Source organism: Sinohyriopsis cumingii, unplaced genomic scaffold, assembly GCF_028554795.1.
Source record: "Sinohyriopsis cumingii isolate HCF-2022 unplaced genomic scaffold, ASM2855479v2 utg000349l, whole genome shotgun sequence".
Lineage (NCBI taxonomy): Eukaryota > Metazoa > Mollusca > Bivalvia > Unionida > Unionidae > Sinohyriopsis > Sinohyriopsis cumingii.
The window spans coordinates 2,980,106-3,003,026 of NW_028315889.1; the positions used below are offsets into that span (position 1 = coordinate 2,980,106).

Here is a 22,921-nt window from a genome sequence, read left to right on the forward strand (position 1 = left end):
CACGGATGTCCCGTCTGTTACCCTGACCGTGACACTAAAAATCAGTTTCTACAACGAACCATGGAAGACTTGTACCAGGCCACTTGTCAGCGACGCCTAAAGTTAGAACAGGAAGGATACCAAGTGGTGGAAATGTGGGAACACGAGTACGATCACCGTTTGAAAACCGATCCCGAGTTTAAATGTCTCGTGGAAAGTTACAAGCTGGTGGACCCCCTGAACCCGAGAGATAGTTTGTACGGAGGAAGGACCAATGCCACTTGTTTGATGTACCAAGCCGACGAAGAGAAAGGAGAAGAAATGAAATACTTGGACGTGTGTTCGCTTTATCCCTACGTGTGCAAATATTGTCGCTTTCCTGCAGGGCACCCACAATTGTTAACGGAACACATCGACCTGAAAAACATTCGACAATACGAAGGCTTGATCAAGTGCAAAGTTTTGCCTCCCACGGACTTGTACCATCCCGTCTTACCTCACCATTGTCAAGGCAAACTGATGTTTCCTTTGTGCCGAATTTGTGCCGAAACGTGCAACCAAGACCAGCCTTGTCAGCACACCCAGGAAGAACGGGCCTTGACGGGAACCTGGGTCAGCGTAGAATTGTTCAAAGCTCTGGACATGGGATACCAACTGTTAGAAGTGTACGAGATTTGTCACTTTCCCAAGACACAACAATACCACAAGGGTGACCCCACGCAGAAAGGGATTTTCGCAGACTACGTGGATGTTTTTTTGAAACTGAAACAAGAAGCCAGTGGCTATCCGTCCTGGTGTCACACTCCCGAAGACCAAAAGACATTCAAAGAGAAATATGCACAAGAAGGCATCTCTTTAGACCACATCGAGAAAAACGAAGGCAGGCGATCGTTTGCCAAAGTGATGTTAAATTGTTTGTGGGGCAAAATGGCACAACGTCCGTGTTTACCCAAGACGGAGTATTTGACTGAACCTTCCCGCTACTTTCAGATGATTCACGACAAAACCAAATACATGAAACACGTGGACGTCGTTCGCGAGGATTTGATCTTGGTCAATTACGAAGAAGTCTGGACTTTGTACAAGACGACCCTTTTGGAAATGTCATCATTGCGGCTTACGTGACAGCTCATGCTCGCTTAAAACTGTACGAAGCTTTAGAACTGTTAGGGGAACGCGTCCTGTACTTTGACACGGACAGTTGCATTTACATCCATCACCCGAGTCAACAGCACCCTGACATCGAAGGAGACCGTTTAGGAGCCTGGACAGACGAGCATCCCGACGACAAGATTCTAAGTTTCGCCAGTGGTGGTCCTAAAAATTACGGTTACGAATATCGGGACAAACAAGGAGAAGTGCACACGCAGTGCAAAGTGAAAGGATTGACTCTGAATTATCGTACCAGTCGAGTGGTGAACTTTGGGGTATTGAAAGAAGCCTTTCAGTCTGGAGAGGACGAACACTTTAAAGTGACCACCTATCAACCCAACAAGATTGTACGTTTACCCACTCACCACATCGTCAGTCGACCCTTGCAAAAAGTCTATCAAATCGTGTACCAGAAGCGAGTGCGACTTCCCAATCATTTCACCTTACCGTATGGACACGTCGGTATTGGTCTGTATATAAAACGGAACCCTAGGCAAGATCGATAGTTCATTGTGACTACCAGGATCAAGTGAACAAGATGAATACTTTCAGAGAAACACAAAACAAGTTTAGAAAGGCACAATTCAAGTGTGGGGTTTCTGAAGTGGAATGCGCTTGTGAGCCTTGCAACTTTTCAACCTGTGTTAGTGACAGTACCAGAAGAACCCGTCACCCAGGACAGGACTGACGTGGACATTCCTGAAAGGTCATTCCGGGAGGACACTTATGTGACCGTACCTCATGTAGAGACTGTAAGAACATTACACACTGTCCCTAGGACATCTTGCTTACCCAGAACATGTTGCACAGAGACTTGTTTATATTCCACTTTGATCGTTTTGATGTGTTTTTTATTCCTGTACATCACTCTTTGGCTTTTATGTATTTTTGTCTTTCGTGTTGTTCATATTTGAAACATTCAATAAACGTGTCCTGAAAAAAGTATATAAACTCTCGTCTTGTTTTTTTCGTGTCACAAGTGACATTTCTAACACTATGGCTACTTCTACTGTCTCTGCTCCCTCTTCCTCCACTGTCAAAGTCATCGACGAACACTTAGATCGTACCAGTTGGGAGGCTTTGTATCTTCGTCATCCCTTTAACATGCTCATTGCTGGACCTAGCGGTTCAGGCAAAATCGAATTTGTCAAACGTTTGATCGAACATAAACATCATTTGATCGATCGACCACCTCAACGCATCGTGTGGTGTTACAAAGAGTGGCAATCGGCGTACAGCCTCTTGCGAGAAACTCAAGGCGATTCCATCGTGTTTGTGGAAGGCATTCCTAAAGAAGACGATGGCATCGTCTCTGACTCCCGTGAAACCCATTTGGTCATTTTTGACGACATGTTAGGAGAAGACGAAGAAGAAATTAAACTGTGGTTCACGCGCAAAGTTCATCACCGTAATGCCAGTGTTGTTTACATCACTCAAAATTTGTTTCAACAAAGTAAAGCCCATCGCACCATCAGTCTCAATGCGCATTACGTGGTCTTGTTTAAAAGCCCTCGAGATAAATCGCAAGTGCAAGTCTTAGCCAAACAGTTAGGAACGCCTTGGCTGACTCAGGCGTACGACGATGCCACTCACACTCCACACGCCTATTTACTCGTCGATTTGAAACCTACGACCCCCGAGGATTTGCGATTTCGTACCCACTTGTTTCACCACTGGTGCCAAGATGGAGGGCCTGTCCTGTACTCGTCTCCGCCCTCGACTTAACTTCATTCCACAAAAAATCTATAAAAACCTCAGACCCTTTTCGTCTGTCTCACACACACACAGTGTGAACATGACGTCCCTTCAGTCGCATCTTCCCGTCAAATTGATTTGTGCCTTGTACGGCATCAGTCGAGAAAAAAATCCACAAATACGAGCTCGTGTCTTAGAAGCTAGTCTCAAAGAAGTCTTACGATGGTACACGGTGACGGCACGTCAATTACTCCAAGGGATCATTCAGATTCCTCATCAAACCAAACGCTTTTTCGATCGAAACAAAGTCGCTTTAACCCAACTGGCCGATCCCCGCATTGACACTCAAACCAAAAAACAAATCATTTTGAAACCTGGAGGGAGCGGTACTCTAGGAGGGGTCATCATTCGCTCTCTCTTAAGATGGGATCCTAATGCTCCCAAAATTTTCCCCAAGACAAAAAAAGCAGTCAAACGAAGCTCCAAGAAGAAAAAGAAAAAGACCAGGTCCCCAAAAAGACCCGTGTCTGCAAGAACTTCTCCAGTGGCGGGACCCTCCTCTTACCAGACACCACCCCGGAAAAAGAAAAGAAGCCCTCAGAAAAAGAAACAGAGAAAAAGTCCCCAGAAAAAGAAAAGCCCACAGAAGAAAACTAGTCGCAAGAGAGGCACTTCGGCCAGGACGCAACCTTACACTCGCAAACCACGACCTGCCACGGCAGTGACTGCGTCTCCGGTAGCCTCAGGTTCCATCACTTCTCCGTTGATGTCACCAAGAACCGAACAGTACTTGGAGACGTTGATCACACCAAGAACTTCTCCGTTGATGACCCCAAGAACTTCCCCAGTGGCAGGACCCTCCAGTTTCGCAACAGTGGCTGCGGATCACAAAGTACCTTCTCCCAAAGTCCATGAAAGATCGGGCATGTTACAAAGTTTACTGGATTTGTCCAAGCAAGAACTGGCTCGATTTAGTCCGTTGCGTACCCCTCCACGACGTGTCATGCCTGTCCTCAAGTTGATACGACGTCAAGACAATCAGTGGCGACGCGTTCCAGTATAAAAAAGGTCTGTGACTAAGTAGGGTATCAGTGTTTTTGGTGCTGAAGACTCAAAGATGTCATCCTCCAGAAAGCATCCCTCTTCTAAACCCCAAGGAAAGAAAAGGAAAGGACTGCCTCCTCGTTTAGTCAAACATGGGGACATGTTATCTGTCCTGTCCAAAGCTTCTCCACCCCTACGAAAAAAACTCATTCAAACAGCCTCCAAAGAGGTCATCGATACCGTGTGCGAATGTTGTTTGAACGTCTTGAAAGGCACGATCCCTTTGTCCAAACACCAGAAACAATGCTTAGGTAAACATCGTCACGTTCTTCGCCAAATGGTTCAAAAGAAAATTCCCATTCGTCAAAAGAAGAAGATGTTGGTCCAACGTGGAGGCATTTTACCCCTCTTGTTAGGTCCCTTGCTGAAAGGAGTCTTGGGAACCATGTTGGGAGGACTGGTGGGAGCAAGATAAAAAGGCCCTCGGAAGTCCCAAGATCTCAGAATTGACACCTGACAACCCCATGGAAGGACGAAAACTAGCTTTAGTGCCTTACAAACGATGGATGGAATACCATCGTTGGCAAGAACAACGCACTCCGCATTTACCTCCCAATCCCCATTTGAGCGAGATGTCCCAGTTGCAACACGAATTGCAGTCCTTGATGGATCGCCAAGATTTGTCCGAAACAGAAAAATCGCAAAAGTACGGTCAGCTCTTGCAACGACTGCAACTCTTTCACCAGAAAGCTTTAGACGAAACAGCTCTACCCACTCTGAAAGATTTTAAGACCTTGATGAAAAGTCTAGCACCATCACCAGTACCAGAACCAGTACCACCACTACCAGTGACCAAGACAGAAAAAGGCGAAGAAGAAGAAGAAGGGTTTCAAACTCCACCAGAAAAAGTACGCAAGTTAACAACACCACCTACCTCCAGAATTGGATGGATTAAAAAGATGATGGCCACCCCTTCTTCATCACAAGAGAAAAAGAAAGTGAAGACAGAAGTGAAGACAGAAGTGAAACAAGAACCGATATCCCCCGCTCAGACATCCTCCTCTTCAACACCTATTGCCGGTCGCACACGCAAAGCATTGCAATCCAAGAATGTACCCCAAGAGAAAAAGAGTAGCATCCTCCAAGAGTGGGTGTCTTATTAACACACAAACACAAAAAATGGAAGAAGTCTTAGCCAGCATTTACTACGATTCCTCTCATCCTGCAGGTTACGCAGGAGTTCAAAAATTGTATCGTGCTGCCATAACTCGATTGAAAAGTCTCCGTTTACCTCAAGTGCAACGATGGTTACAAGAACAAGCTACCTACACTTTACACAAACCCATTCGACGCAAGTTTACCAGAAGTCGCACCCGAGTGGAAGGCATCGATCATCAATGGCAAGCCGATTTAGCCGATGTCTCTCATTTGGCCAGCTGCAATCGTGGCTACAAATATTTGTTTTGTGTCATCGACGTCTTTTCCAAATTTGCCTGGGTCGTGCCCTTGACTTCCAAATCGAGCAGCGAGTTAGTGCGAGCCCTCCAACGAGTGTTGAAACAAAGTGGTCGTCACCCTCTTCGATGGCAAACGGACAAAGGTACCGAATTTCTGAACCAAGCTTTCCAAAAAGAATTAAAGAAACGTGACATTCATTTTTTTACCACCGAGAATCCCGAAACCAAAGCCAGCATCGTGGAACGTTTTCAACGCACTTTGAAAGAACGCATGTGGAAATATTTTACGCATCACCACACTCTGAAGTACATCGACATCTTACCGCACCTGGTGCAAGCGTACAACCAATCTTACCATCGAAGCATCGGACGTGCCCCGCAAGAAGTGACTCCCGACAACGAAGTGTTGGTGTTTGAGCGCCTGTTTGGTACGTCCCCGACGAGGGCTGTCCCCAAGAAAAGTGGAGAGTTGACCGTAGGAGATTGGGTGCGCATTGGCAAAACCAAACGCACTTTCGACAAAGGTTACTTACCTAACTGGACGACCGAATTGTTTCGTGTCACTGGACGAGTGCATGGTCGTCATTCTGCCGTCTATAAATTGGAAGACATGAACGGAGAAGTGCTCAAAGGAACGTTTTATTTGCCCGAGTTACAACGTGTTACCAAAAAAGAAGACGACGTGTACGACATCGAAAGCATTCTCGAACGCAGAACCCGTAAAGTAGGGAAACGACGTGTCAAAGAAGTCAAAGTACGTTGGAAAGGATATGCACCAAGTTTCGATTCTTGGATCGACGCTTCGCAAGTCATCGACTATAAAAAGAAGTGACCATCATGCCTTTTCACACAGACGCAGCTACGTCGACCACTCCTTCACCCAGTTCTTCTCTGCAAGATTTACAAAAACAACCCTTGTGGGTGTGGTGCGGAGAACGTGTGCCTAAAACGCAAATCGTCTTTTTCTGCCAAATCTTCGTGGTGTATTGTGTCATCGGAGCAGCCATGGCCAATTTGAGTTTGCAACAAGGAGACAAACAATTGTGGACCATTTTATTGAGCAGTTGCATCGGTTACCTGCTTCCTAATCCCTCCCTGAAATTCACCTCGAACGGGAACCACGGAAACCTTGCGTCCAGTGGCAGTGCCAGCCACTACTCCAACAACAACCCCATTTTGAGCGGAGACACGCCTCTGACGTTCAGCAACCCCTCGGACAGCCACAGGACTCTGGAATTATGAGTCACCAAAACCAATTTTACTTAACCTTACCCAGTGACAGTTCCATGGAGGTGTTTCCCAACAACACAACTGTTACACGGCCAAATTACCTCAGACCATCCCCTTAGATCACGAAGCCCATTGGGAAGTGGCTTTAGTAGAAATCATTCACCCGACCCAAGTCCTCAATGTCCTTCCCAATCAAAATTTTTTTGATGTAGAAGTTCATGACGAACAATTGCAACAGTATTTGGAGACCTATGGCAAATATGACAAGAAAACCCCTGGCACAAAAAATCAAAAGTGCACCACCTATCATTTGTTCATTCCTCCAGGCTATTATTTTAGTGGTCAACATTTGGTGAGCACCATAACCTCCAGATTTAATGTCGTGTTTCTGAAAGCTTTGGAGAGTGTCAAAAAAAGTGTCACCTTGGAATACCACAAAGCAGCTCGTCGCTTCTTGATGAAATTTGACGGGAGTAAAATCCTGTCCATTTTATTTTGTCCTGAATTGTTTGACATGTTGGGCGGAGACATGGACATGAGAATGGCCATGCTCAAGAAAAACGAATTACCAATCGTTTACGACAACGAGTCTTTTAGCAAGTTATTTCGTGCCCCGGTAGAAGTGAACCAAGGACTGAATTTGATGTTTGTGTATTCCGATGTGGTGGAGTACAACGTGGTGGGACACACCTCCGCACCGTTACTACGTGTCATTCCTTTCAAAGTGGATTCTGCCACGGCCACTGACGAAGAAGGTGGAAACACTTACCACGTCCACCGCGAATTTGTACATCCTCACTATTTGCCTGTCAGCAAGTCTTATTTGGACACGGTCAACATTGCTATAAAAGGAGATTTGGGACAAAATATTCCATTCACCAAAGGAAAAGTCACGGTGAAACTCCATTTTCGAAAACGGTTCTCTCACGACTCGTAAGTCATGTATCCAGTGTACCGAGGGGTTGCTCGACAGCGAGGACACGGTTTAGGAGATATGTTGAAATCAGCCTTTCGTTCGGTGTCCCCGGTGTTGAAACCGATGGTGACACGCGGATTGCACGCCTTGAAAGATGCGGCACTGACACAAGGCAAAGAATTTCTCCAAAATGTCATCATCGACAAACAAAACCCTAAAGAAGCTTTCTTGAGGGCAGGCAAAAATGTCTTGCTGCAAACGGGCAAAGACCTTTTGGACCGACGAGACACACCTATAAATGCCCTGCACGCTACCGAGTCAGGCATTCAGCAAGGACAAGGCAGAAAGAGACGAAGAAGAAAACACCTTTCACCAGACTTCAAGCTAGAAAGGCAAAGAAAAGAAGAACCGTTCGAGACTTAGACGTTTTCGATTATTGAGAAACAGACAAAAAATGATGCACCGAGAGTCTTGCGCTTGTTCCAAGTCGGAACTGGATTTTGTTTGCCATGCCCCCTACCATGATGACGATGCAAGAATCCCAATGGGTGGAATTTCATCCCGTCTCCTCTTTGACGGATTCCGCTCCCATCGAGTTTGAAATCAAAGGACAACCCGAAGATTACATCGATCTGAATAGCAGTTACCTGTATTTGAAAGTGAAAGTGATCAAAACGGACAACACCAATCCAGGAGGCGATGCTAGAGTAGCTCCTGTCAACAATTTCTTGCATTCCTTGTTCAGTGAAGTGGACTTGTACTTGAATAACAAACTGGTCATCAGCAGCATGGATACTTACCCATATCGTGCCTACTTGGAAAATCTCTTGACGTACGGAAAAGAAGCCAAGAATACTCATCTGGATGCTTGCGTGGTATGGAAACCTGACACGGCAGGTGTAGGCACGTTTAGCGACACAGTCCTGACAGAAGATGACAATCCTCACAATGTGGGGTTTAACGACCGTCGTAAGAAAATTCTGCAAGGGCGAAGTTTAGAACTGATGGATCGTTTGCATTTGGACATGTGGTTACAAGAAAAGTATTTGCTGAACGTGGTGGATATCCGTCTGAGACTGAATCGTAGCAGTGGCGTTTTCCATTTGATGGCCCATGCCAACGAATACAAAACTATCATTCAAGAAGCCCGACTTTACGTGCGTCGTGTGGAAGTGTTACCTAAAGTGGGAAACGACGTCAGTCAGACGTTGAGCAGAACGACCGCCAAGTATCCGATACGACGCGTAGAAGTGAAAACGTTCACCATTCCCGCTGGACAGCGATCTATGATCGACGATCATCTGTTCCAAGGACAGTTACCCAAGCGTTTGATTGTTGGTATCGTCAGGAATTCAGCCTTCAACGGAACCCACGATCAAAATCCTTTTGAGTTTCAACATTACAATGTGTCCAAGATTGAAGTCAGTCGCGACGGCAAGACCTTGTGTACCCGACCCTTTGAGCCCAACTTTGGTGTCGCAAAGAATTATTTGAGATCGTACTTGTCCCTGTACGAAGCCACGGGACAGTTAGGAACCAACACCAGTCACGGTATTTCGTACGACGATTATGCAGGAGGCTATGCTTTGTGGGGTTTTGATTTCACTCCAGACCAAGGCAGCGACGAGGGACATTTCCACCCTATAAAATCGGGCCAGATTCGTGTGGAACTTCAGTTTGCAAATCCACCTCCAGATCACACAGTGAACGTCCTCCTCTATGCAGAATTCGACAATACCATAGAAATCAACAGTTTGAGAGAAGTCATTCTAGACTATTAGAAGCCATGGAAGACTGTTATCCCTCTTTGCCTAGTGGAGAAACTTTAGACATGAAATGTGGGGAGACCGTGGAAGGAGAATCCCAAGACAAAGACGAAAAGGACATCATGATCAAGTCGAGATGTCCAGAACAAGAACAGCAATTGGTCTCCTACTGTGCTACGTACCTGGCAGACACAGTTACGATATGGATGAAGTATGATTACTATGAATGTCAAAACATCAGTCAAGAAGAAAAAATTCAAAGAATATCTGGACGAAGCTTGGAGTCTGTTTAAAAAAGACGTGTTACGTTGGTGGTATAAAGACTTGCGTGAACATTTCTGTCCTCCATTAACGACTCAAGAAATCCATTACATCAAAGCCCTCTTTGACAAATTCAAAGAGAAAGTTGAGATCGAAATTGATCACTTATTATCAGCAAAAGAACATTTAGTGACTTATTTTGATCATGGTTTTTCTAGAAACGATGAGAAAGTAAATCGTTGATTTTGTGACTAGTATGCTTATTTTGTTGTCTTCAGCTAGGAAACGTAGTGTCCATCCATGACTCAATGACTTGCAACAGTGGAAATCGCAATTTCATTCACAACGTATCCAACCCTGTAGAGTGTAAATTGAAAAAAATGTTTGTCATTTGAAAAAAATGTTTGATGTTATATTGTTGGATTATTGTTAAAAAAATGTTAGAGTTGTTGGTTAGTGTTAAGTGATTTTGAATAAAAAATGTTGTGTTTTGAAAAAAATGCCTTTGTCTTTTGTTTGACTATAAGAATGTTGATTCATGCACTTTGACTTCTCTCTAACTTTCTCATGACACTCATTAAACGTTGCGAATCGAAAACCGTGGAGGGATGTTTTCCTTCACGTCCGCGCTTTGACTTTAAGAACCGGGGTAGCCTCCAGTCTAACCATCCATTGTTGACTCATCCTCCTACGAAGATGTGCTCCAAACTAGCTAAGCTAAACGAAGCCTACGTGAATTTGCATAGGGTCAGACACAGTCTGATACCGAAGCCAGAAGAAATAGAGAACGTGAGAATGCTAAAAGTCACTGAAGACCTGATCGAAGAGCTCTTCAGAGAAGAAGTGAACAGGGAGAAAGAAGAATGGACAGAGAAGTACAGACTTCAGAGACAGCAGCAACAGCAGCAGCAGCAACCTGAACCTGACAAAGGCTTTGTCGATTGTCGTATCGACACCAAAAAGTTCTTCTTCTCTTTCCGAAGAAGCAGACCTATCGCCAGAAAGTCCATCCTGAGAGGACGTAGCATTCTTAGAAACTAAAAGATTGCCATAGCAAAGAAAAAAAAAACAGCCCTTTTCAGGGCTACCCAATACTCTAGAAAAGAAATAACAATCCAATTGCCAATATGTGTAGGTAGAGTAGTGTGTATATAAACACTGACTCTTTTATAGTGTGAGTGTTTGTGTTTGTGTATATGATTGTGTGCTTGTAAGTGCTCAAGTACGTTGGTGTGGATAGTATATTAAGATCAAGTTTTTTTTTTTTTTTTGTTTGTTTTTTTTTTTGCTGCTTGACGTGTGGGGAGAGTAGATTTAGGGTTAGATTGCTTTGAGTATGCGGATAGTATATTGAAGTGATTAATGAACATTTTTAGAATAGTGGTGGGTAGTATAAAAAAGTGAGTGAGTGTTTCTTTTAGGTCCGCGCGTTGTTGGGTTATGATCTAGGTAATATCAATTTTGTGTCTTAGGGGATGTTTTCCTTCACGTCCGCGCTTTTAGTATAACTTAAAAACTAATCGTCAGTTGGGCTACCCATCGTCGACTTGTTAACAGCAAGACAATGAATACAAGGATTGTGAAACTGCTAGAACTCCAGATGCACATGGAATATGCCAGGCGCATAGTAAATGAACTGTCCGCGGAGGCTATCGTAGAAGAAGCAAGAATAAAGAAGGAAGAGGAGGAGAGAAGATAGAGGGAAGAGGAAGAAAAGAAAATAGGAGAGAGGATGACTTACAAGATACCAGAGACAGAGGATTGGGGTGCTGAAGCGAATCATCCCGCCTCTGCACTCTCAAGACAAAAAGTAAAAAGAGACTGGAGTCGAAGATGTGTGTGTGGTGCCAGACCAGGAAGGTGCCAGCATTAGATAGGTGCATCTGAAGTTCTAAAACAAAGAGCCCTTTTCAGGGCTACACAATACTCTAGAAAAGAAATAACCATCGATTTGCCAATGTGTGTAGGTAGAGTAGTGTGTATATAAACACTCACTCTTTGTGTGTGTGTGTGTGTGTGTGTGTGTGTGTGTTTGTTTGTTTGTAAGCGCTCAAGTACGTTTGTGGGGATAGTAAATTTGGGTTTAATTTTATTGCTTTGCGTGTGTGTGTGTGTGTGTGTGGATAGTAGATTTGGGGTTAGTTTATTGCTGATTTAACTTATGTGGATAGTATATTATATGAAATGAGAAAAGTAGGGGATGTTTTCCTTCACGGCAGCGCGTTTTAAGTGATGATCTAGGTAATATCAATTTTAAGTCTTAGGGGGATGTTTTCCATCACGTCCGCGCTTTCAGTATAAGAACCCACAGAGTTTGATGTTCGAACCATTCTACGGAATAATAAAAACGAAGATGGTGGTTGCAAGTCAGTTGTTTAACAACTTGGTACATATATACTATTGGATAATGGATGGTATCTATGTAGTGGAGAGACTAGAAAAAGAATGGAAGATAGCAGAGTACCTGTACTACGCTAAATGCCTAAACGTAGCAAAAGAAGTGATAGCAGGAATGATAGAAGAGGAGGAAAAGAGATTGAGAGGTATGATAAACCCCACCTATGTCAGAGTGGGAAGCCTAAAGGAAGCACTTGACAATGCAAGCAAAGTCAGGTGCTTTCTTGAAAATATGTCACATGGGACAGAGTGCTCTTTTGTGGAGAGAGGTCTGGACAGACTGAAGAAAGGAGAGGAGTTGATGAGAAAAGTGATGGAGGTAGAGGTCAAGAAGATTAAAGAGAGATGGAATAAAGAAAGAAAATATCAGGAAAAGAAAAAGAAAGAGGCAGAGTTTGAGCGGCTAAACAACAATTGGATCAAAGTCCAGGAAAAGTTCAGAGCAATGGGTCATCCTGACTGGATAACAGAGGAGAAGAAGAAGAAGAAGAAGAAGAAGAAGAAGAAGAAGAAGAAAGGAATAATGGAAAAAGTGAGATCTTGGTGGAAGAAGTGGAGGAAATAGAAGAAGAAGAAGAAACACAAAGGCCCTTTTCAGGGCCACTCCTATTTCTCGAAAAGAGAATGACTTTCAATTGCCTACCCCCGAATTATTATTTTATATATGTGTATGTGTGTGTGTGTGTGTGTGTGTGTGTGTGTGTTATGTCCCTCTCCCCCTGTTCCTTTTCCATAGACCCATCAGGTCTGGACCCTGTTACAATTCCCCATGTTCAATTTCCCTTGTCGCTAGAGTTGCCCATGCTTTTTTCCCCATGTTCAATCCCCTTGAGGCTAGAGTGGCCCAGGGTTTTTCTCCATGTTAAATTTCCATTGAGGCTATAGTGGCCCAGGGGGGTTCTGTAATGCTAATTCCCATTGAGGCTATAGTGGCCCCCTATACTACTGGCCAACGTTCTGATGTTCCTAATCACTGCCTGAATTTGAGCATTCTGAGCTTCAAATTAGGAACAATCATTTATTTCGAATTTATCCTCAAGGATAGATTGACCAGTAGTCTTGTGGAAGAATATACAATAACCATCATTCAAGTATAGAATATATGTAGTATTACAAATCTTACACTTATATTTAAGTAAATATCTTGTTTGTTTGTTTTTTTAGAATCATGAGGAAAAAAATCAGCTATGCAAAACGTTACAATGGTCACGTAGCACAAATCCTACCCTCAATCACAGACAAGGGCCAAGCATACAATATACATAACACATACCCTCATAAAGAAAATAAGGTTTCATATTAGTCAAATATTCAGATCATACTATAATAAATAAAAGTACATATGTCATATGAATGACACAAAATAAACTCAAAATACATTAATTTAATTTTTTATTGAGTAGACTGGAGATAAATTCTTGCTACTTCACAAATGTTTGATAACGTATATATGAAATTAGAGACGTAGTAAAGAAGAACCTTACGATTCTTTACCCCCCTCCCAACAGTGCAAACAAGAGTAAAAGAACACCCTCATCAAACAGTTTAAATCTTCTGCTCTCTTCGGCTTGGAAAAGAGTTCATTCAACTTAGAAGAACATTGTTCGGTCATATTTTTTTGATACAGGAAAGGATTGGCATGAGGGAATTCATTTGCTGACAAAAATCAGATCGACAAAATTTGACAAGAATCACGTAGGCAAAAAAATTGACCCTTAATAACGGATAAAAGTCAAGTACACAATATTTTTTAAATATACATACTATTAGTAAGAAAGATGTTAATGGCATTCACATAGACATGATATGTAAGATCTAGAGAGAGACGGGAAGTTTGTTCTAAACAATAATAAGAAAATTTGTGAATTTACTGTGCATGAATAAATGCTTTTTCGAATTTTTGTGTCCAGTGAGATAATAAATAAATCAGGGACAAATGCATTTTTTATTTTGTTCAGTACAATGGAAAATTATGAGAGTACAAAAGATTGTTATTCAATGGATAGCACCACTGATATCTTGCCTGGAAAGGGTTTTCTCACCCATGCGACAGAGACATTTTCCTAACCTTATTTTTTCTATCTCAGTCTGGTTATCTCAGACATGTCGTCTTAGTCATAGTGAACACGCGCTAGGAACTACTTTTGAAAAGAAGCCGCAGAAAATATAAATTTCCAAGAAGGTTATATATTAGAAATTTATTGATGTCACTACATATTTCGTTAGAACTATACTTAGTATGCCTGTTGTACTACACATCATTATAATATTGCCTACCATAGAACATTTTCCAAATTAGAACTAATGAAAGTTAAAAGTTAACTCTATAAAAGATATTACTTATTTATTGTCAATTTCATATGACATCCATTGACTAAATGTGATAATGTCAAATGATTTTAAGTTTCTATTTTCCCATGCGTAGGATTTCTATACTTAGGGTCGACAGGTCACCCATAGCCCTCATTAATATATTCGTCTTAAAGGGCAATAATAAACAGATGCAAGTGGCTCGAGACGCTAATTGCCCAATACTTCCAGCACGTAACAGGTTTAACATTTTTCTTGATTTGTTTTCCTTTTCTAAGAGCAGCATATATAGCTAGATTCTACTTAGATAATTATTTAGATTTTCATAAAAGATAACAAAACTTGATGACCTTTATATAGAGTGAGAAGCAATGATATTACCTGATGAATATTGTGTTTTGAATCTGCTACCTAAATTGCAATGGTGCAGAGTTATTTTTATTTAGATGGAAAAAAGTCGGTTAGAAAATAATATATGTCACTGTTTGTACAAGGACAAGGAAATCCCAGTCGCAGGATTATATTATTTATTTCCTCACGAAGCTATACCCAGTCGCTGGGTTACATTATTTGTATTGAATAATGTAACCCGGCGACTGGGATATCTTTGCCTTCGTACCAACCCCAACATAGATTTTGTTAATATCAACAGATTTGTGTAGCGTGCGTATGTACTAATTTTTCTATAACATAACTGCCAGCAGTCTATTTCCCCTGCAGATCATTTATTTCACATGATATAATGTCAAGGTCTGTCATTTCCATCTTGTAGCCAATGCCAAGGTCAATATTGCATTTCTCGCGCAGACACGATACTGTTACTATTTGTTACTTAAAGTAAGTTTCGAAAAATAGGGGATAAATATTTATAGTTGAAAAGGTCCGGCCCTAGGGCAAGGCGAACGAGGCAACCGCATAGGGCATCGCGTTTCCAGGGGTCACGAGCTGCTGGCTATACAATGTTTTACTTTAGTGAATTTTTTGCTTTCGGCCCCGTTCATCGCTTCCTGCCTTGTGCCCCACACATTCTAGGGCCGGGCCTGTAGTAGCTACATTTTAAATTTGAGCACCTTAAATTAATATTATTTATGATCAGACACTCAGATATAGTAGAGTTATTCCTACATTTGGTAGTCCTTTGCTATCACCAAGAAAGAAATAAGTCCATCATTATTCGTAGAGTGATTCCATTTCGTTTATTTCTTAGGATGACATTTTTCTCCAGCATGTAACTATTACAGCTCTGTAATTATGATGTCGTTTGTAAGAAAACACAGCAGCTGCTGTAGACTAGCAAATGACTGGATGTACAGTTTTATGTTCTATATACGCATTATCATTAGCCGGGTGAGCTACTACTACTACTCCCACTACTACTACTACTAATAATAATAATAAATATCTCAGCACCTCTTTCTGTTGCTGTTGCTCAGCAAACAACTTTGGCCTGAGGCTTTTAAAATTTTCCAGACACTATTGTCCGCATTTTTTTCTTGATGTTTATTGCAAGCTATAACGCAAAATAAAATTCTTCTTTTCCAGATACTTTGAAGGAATAAATACTTGCACATTAGACCCTATTCGCCGTCGCTGTGGAATGGAAGTTGGAACATTATTAGGTTTTTTTCTCGCAAGTATTTCACCCCCACTTTGCTCCGGAGGTTCAGTGCTCTATAATAACAGTGGTCAGAATATTGACGTGTTTGGTACCTGGGTTACATTTGTACCTGTAAGCTCTAATATGGCTATCTATTTTGCAATTACATTCAAATGGTAACTGGACAAATGTAACAAAGTTCCATATGAAGCCCTAGATGACTGTTGTTTAATTATGTATGTAAAATCTGCAATGTAGAAAATCCACTTTTGGAATTAGGCTTTATACACTTCAGCAAACTTTACTTAAAAACAAGAGGTTAATTATGCACATTCAGAAATAAAACAAATAACATTGTTTAGATTTCGAACGAAAACAGGACCTTTCTTTTATCCGTTGCAGGTTACACGTTCCGTAATCTTCCGCATTTTCCGTATGACCACAAAACCTGCTGCACAGACAGTCGAAACGAAACCACGTCACATAGATTAAAACTTTATAGTTGATTTCGAAACGCCATGGAAATAATTTAAGTTTGTCAGATTAAATCTCTTTTCAAATAGCATATAAACAGTAAATTTCATTTTCGATGGATCAATTTAAATGACATCCATATCTGACTTCACGCAATTTTGGCGAATGTTTTTACATCACCCCACCCCCACCCCCTCGCGGCCGTCACTTCGTCACAAAAACTAAGACTCATTCATATGTGATGTCACAAAATGTTGATATTCGCTTATTAAGGTCAAGTTACATTTCAGGTTAAAGGTCATGCTAAACTCTCAAAGATGTAAACTCAAGCTGAGTAGCAATAATGCCTTTGTGACCACATCAAACCGTTCAAAACATTTGATTTTTCAACAAAGTAACCTCGAAAAGGACTATGATGAGTAAAGACGGTTTTCTGCCCCCGTTTTTATGGAAAAGCAAATATTGCTAAATTTTATTACTCTTGGTCCGAGTCTGTTACACGAATCATGCTCTTATAAAAGTATTATGTTTATACATTTCTATTACCACCAAAATAAAATACCTTTAACATGAGTTGGTGTTGGAAATTGCAGAATAAATACTGCATACTAGATATGAGCGCAGCCTTGCCCCTCAACGAAATTTCAGCATGCTATGTCTTTCTTACGAAAACAAACATGTCTTTAAATAGGGCCATGGTGCAACACTGAGCTAGCATCCAAATCCCACAAACGCACAGATTTAATGCTTACGTATTATTGGCAGTTTATTGCCGTCGCACTGTTAGTAATTAGTCTTCATTACACGTAAAGAATTAGAACTGCAGATTCTATCGCATTTATTTTATTCAACAAGGATGAACTAAAAATATTCAGAAGAATTAACAAATAAAGATTTTAAGCAATCTTATTCATTTCTATTTGTATCCTTTATCCTTTCTGACATTTACCTTACCTTGCTCACGACTGAAAATAAGTAGATAGAGACTATAAAGCGTCTATATTAATTGATATTTTATTCTTTAAAGTACCTGAACATTGTCAATTTAGCACATAAAAAAGACGACACCACTAATAGATTATTATTGTTTACAAGTAAAATATAGCAAAAGTATTTAATTAGTGTTTTATATACATTCAATTATCTTACGAAGCTACTCGTCATGTACCGAAAATCAAACAGCATACCTGAGATTCTACTTGGAGTGCGTTGTTTTCACGCATAATAACACATCTACATCCTAATATACAAATTGTTATTATATATAGAGTAATCGCAAAGCCAATATACATGAAAGAACATTTACTTCAGTAGACCTATCTTTTAGTTGCAATATTATTTACAAGTTAATAGTCTGTTTCTTCCTGGGGAAGAGTGGGGTGAAAACATTTAAATATTTAAATAGGTACCATTTTTGCCGAATTGGAAGTAATATTTTATTTTTTAGAGAGAGATCGAGATGGGGGGGGGGGGCAAGAAAGATATTGTGGGGAAGCTGTTTTATATAAGGACTATTTTATATATATATATATATATATATATATATATATATATATATATATATATATATATATATATATATATAACGAGTTAGATTGTGGGTTTCACTGATGATTGTTTTATAAGATGCAAATACAGTTGTTTTCACTGTTAATCACATTTTGCAGCCAAAATATATAATTTCTCTTAGAACTCCATTTTCACTGTATTTGTGTTTAATGTTCTGTTTATGCATACGAGAGAGAGAGAGAGAGAGAGAGAGAGAGAGAGAGACTATTTAAGGAAATTAAATGATGGATGTAAAAAATTGTCCAACGTTATTAATACTGTATTTATGTTCTTCGCAATTTCAGTAAACGTTTTGAACCAATATATTTGTCTTTCTTATATCATTTCCACTGACGATGTGCTTGAGAGTAAAGATAGAAATCCAGTAAACCAGGGCTAAATGGAAAGAAACAAATGTACGAGAGGAAATCTGTATATAACAGGGTTAATGAAAAATTTGTTTGAAGCATTCTTCATTAGGATGAATGTGTTGCTAGCGATTCTCGTACCGGTCATCATTTTACTCAACATAGTAAACTTACCCACTGCACTACTTGTTACACAACCACAGGCACCCGATGCAAGCTTGAGACTAATATGGACATAAACCATGAAAATATTGTGTTCTGAGAGAAGGCAGCGAGTTTAAAACCATTCTAAGACACGGACCCTCAGATAATTATATAATAAGAGACAAGGTTTACAACTCAAGAAATTGCAGTTTAACATAAACCTATTATTTTTTAATGCCTTTTTTTAAAAAAAATCTTCTAATAATCTAGGTGTCAATTTAATATGAGAAATGTTTTGCTTTTCAAAGAGCTCTCACACATCTCGTAACTTACATATGTTGGAAGATAAGAATTTTAACTATGTAAACATTTTGTGATTATTTTTCGTCTGGTAAAACATTATTATATTCTGAAAATGGCTGTGCAGATTTAGTGATACATTGTCACGCCAAAACGATGATGCCATCTTCGCAAGCCAAGGTTCCGATATGTTAACCCTATCTACACATTGGCCAATTGAGCACATTCTTTGCCTCTCTTAGTATATAATGCCAACTAACCGATAGAGTGTAACAGCGGTGCATTGCATATCGGCCGAAAATGGTGGAGGCAATTGACATTGAAAGGATACTTTATAAGTATGACAATGACAGTGTGACTACGCACAAGAGAGAAGCCATTACGGGTGTATTGGAGTGAAAGTATTTGTACAAACTCGGACTGGCAGATGAAAATTGCTTATTTATGAGTCCATTCAAGTTGCGTGCTCCCGTTGTCTCGATCATGTAGGAACGGTGTTCAAATTATGAACAATTTATTTGGCTGGACACGGTAGCTTGCCGTTGCATCCAGTGAAATTCACAGACCCGAAGCACAGAAATATATGCTCTATCCGCCAAGGTGTAAAAAGATACGATTAGCATACCGGAACCTTGGCTAGCGAAGATGTGATGATGCCAGCAGATAATTTTCTTTATCAGTATATACCTACTTTGCACAAAAAAATGTCACTAACTTACATTTAAAAGAAGAATTCCAAGGGTCTCTGCAGTGTTACTATCTTTTGTACTCAGTAATCAATTTCAGTTAAAAGCCCCCACGTCCTACTCACTCACGGCGCCAAACGCAAGATTTCTGACTGGGCTTAAACGTTGGAATGTTATTACGTCATGACCCACTTAAATTAAACCCAACAAGCCGCTGTCTCAAAATGATACACTTTCTAAACAGATTACAAGAACGTACATTGTGTGAAACGTAGTTGGAATCGGCAGTGACACTTAAAATACTTCTTTCGAATGCATGTTAGCACCATTTACCTGATCCAAAGTAATTACATTCATGTTGAAATATCTGCTGGTGTTTCCATTTTGCTCCGATAATGACAATGAAGCCGTAGTCTTGAAAATTCCGGAGACGAAATATCACACAGGTTTGACATTTTTGGCTTTTCCGCTTATCGCTGATCTAATTTATTAAGATGAATTATATAGATCGTTGTATAGGAAAAGTTCTCCACAGTAACATAATGCTTAAATTTTATAGATATGCAGCTGTGCACACAAATATTGTTAAGAAATCGGCGTCTGGTGTAAAACTGCGATTCTCGATTTAGGACAAACTGTGTTCTTTTATATGTATATAAGGGGCCACGTATGGCCATATTTTCATGAACTGGACCTCTTTAGTATCAAGTTTGTGTCAGGTACCTAAGAACAAAGTAAAGTCAGCTTCCTTTGCAACATGTTTTGGACTGACAGATATGAGAAATAATAAAAAAGGAATACGAAAATTGGCCCCCACTTGATGTAGAACCGAATTTGACTGTTGTTAAGGGCTATTGTTAAGGGCTATTGGTCATGCACAATTCAGTACATGTGGGTGGGGGTGGTGGTATTCTGATTGTGACGAAATGGTTAATATCAGTAATGGAATCTTTCACTAGTAGGCTCGCTAGAGAAATATTAGAAGTAATTAGAAGATATATTCCTGTTCGTGATGCTCTCAAGCAAAAACTGCAAGAACGACAAGAAGCATAAGTTGAATATGCAGAAGCTACAGAAAAATTATTTAAACCTGTTACAGAGGTTACTGAAAGAGTTGCAGAAGCTATTGGAGGCCTTCTTCCAGCAGTAAGACAAACTGCTGAGCAAACTGCAAAGATAGCAAGAAGAACCAAAAAAAAATTTTAAGAGATCACTCAGCTATAGCTATCGCTCAACTTCCTCTTGCTCAACTTGAAGAAGAACTTGAAAGCGCTGTTGGAGGAAAACCAAAAACTAAAAAAGATAAAGTTGGAGTGCTTTATAAATTTAGACAACTTCCTAAACTTCCACAATCACAACAATCTCCTCAACCACGACAACAACATTCTCAACCGCAAAACCAATCTGAACCTGAAGAAAAAAGTGTAACTGAAGCTGTCAGTAAATTTACACCTATGGCTTTAAAAATTATCAGAGACGCAGATTATCCCGGGATAATATATATTGCTGCAAAATATAATGAAAAAATTAATTATTTAAAACCTGAATATAGATCTTTGTCAGCAAATAATTGGATAAGAGATGTAATTTTTGTTAAATTTAATTGTAAACTTTCAGAAAAAATAGATTTTGTCAAAGCATATATAGATAAAGTAGACGAAAGAAAAAAATGAAAACATTACAAGAAGATGAAGATATTCTTACTAAACTGATTGGAAAACCTCCAAAAACTGGAAGTGGATTAGGAACTTGTCCTGACAGTGTTCTTGCCGATGTTGACCGACTAGAAATTCTGATCGAAAGAAAACGCTCAGGAAAAAATTCTCCAGAAATAATTAATTATATATATGATATTTGTCGAAGATTATTTACAGGTGGTGTTATGGATCTTAATTTTTATCATTCTCTTATTAATAAAATTGCTGATGATTATCACAGCGATTGAAAACAATTAATCAGCATGTAATTTAAAAATGATTATAAGCAATGCTCAACGTGGACCTGTAATATTTAGGGTAGTAAACTCACAATTGCCAACTTACAAAGCGATTTACGGAGATGGACATGGTGATCATATTCAGGGTCTTTTTAAGAGAATAACTCCAAAAGCGATACCGATTGCAAAACAATTAGGGACGAAAGCTATTGGCGCTATTCGCGATAAAGGTATTGGTGCTGTTGGTAATATTGCTGGTAAGCATTTTCAGCAGTCAAAGAAAGATTAGCTCGATTAGTACGAAGAAAACCACAGCCAGTAAAATTACCCAGCACTGAAATTATGACTGTAAATATCAGTAAGATAATAAATTAAGCTGCAAATAAAACACTAACAGAGTTGGCTAATATACCCAAGTCAGAAAAAGACAAAAATATAACGGCAAGTTTAATAGCAGGAATTGGTCTTTGTGTTACGATAATAATTATAATAAAATGTTCAAATGCATATCCGATCCGGCGTTTGATAAAGACGCGTCAATTCTCAAAGATGAATCTGTACGCGATTATCAATATTATTCTTATGATGCACGACAACCAGATCAGCGTGGTCGAATTTAATTACAAGTTCAAGATACAAGTAGATAGTTTTACCTGCTGATGCGTTTATTGAAGTAGAACAATTTTTGCAAGATGATGGTACAGGAGTTGCAATTGTTGATATAGTTGGTTTTGTTAATAATTGGTATTTTTGGCGTTGTTTGAAAGCGCTACGTAAATGATTGACGGAAGAAATATTGAAAGAATTCAAAAAGACTTTGATGTTGCTACTACAATACTTGGTCTTGCAAGATATTCAGATGATTATACAAGATCAGCCGGCCCATCAATGATGTTTGATACAGATACATCTTATCATCCTGAACACGTCAGGGAAGTTATGGGTGATGGAGGAAACGTTGAAAATAATGCTGCTACACCAGCAATTGCATCAATCAATGCAAATTACAGTTTAGGCTTTACTACATGCACAACAGTGTTAAATGATGAAGAAGCTTTTTCATGCTCAATTCCATTATCCCATATTTTTTTGATTTTTTTGAAATGTTAGTAAAGTTATTTTTGGAGCTAAATATACAATTTTACTTGTAAGAAAAACTACTGACAATGATGCAGTTTGGCGTCCTGCTGCTGCTCACAATTGTATGGTAAGATTAACACAACTTACGCTGTGGATGCCAGTAATGACTCCATCAATCGTTGAAGAAGAAAAGTTAATTAGTTTTATGAATTCAGGTGGAAAATCATTGTTGTCATGGTTAACAATGACCACAGATAGCACTCAAAGTAATGTTGCTGGGTTATTTACATGGCGTATAGCATCACAACAGGGAGTTTCCGCGCCGAGGCATATATTTATCGCTTTACAAAATGCTGATCGACTAGATTCACAAGAACGTAGCCATATGATATTTGACACACTTGCAGTTGGTGAAGTTTCTTAAAGGATAAATGGACATCAAGAACCGTCTGAAGATAATATTATTAAATTTTGACCGAAATTATGTAGCGCGTGCATATCATCGTTTAATGACATTTATGGGACGTGATCAAAATATAGATACTGGTTTACAAATATCACAACTGGATTTTACAAAACTG

General features: G+C 39.9%; 1 protein-coding gene across 1 annotated transcript in view; it reads left to right on the forward strand.

Moving 5' to 3' along the window:
• LOC149774332 (uncharacterized) overlaps positions 1-17,696 on the forward strand; it is a 30,293-nt gene extending 12,597 nt beyond the window's left edge. The window contains exon 4 of the mRNA XM_089945435.1: positions 15,750-17,696. Within this exon, the coding sequence (XP_089801561.1) occupies positions 15,750-15,984 (235 nt within the window). The 3' untranslated portion in view covers positions 15,985-17,696. The remainder of the gene's footprint in view (positions 1-15,749) is intronic.
• Positions 17,697-22,921: the final 5,225 nt, after the last annotated feature.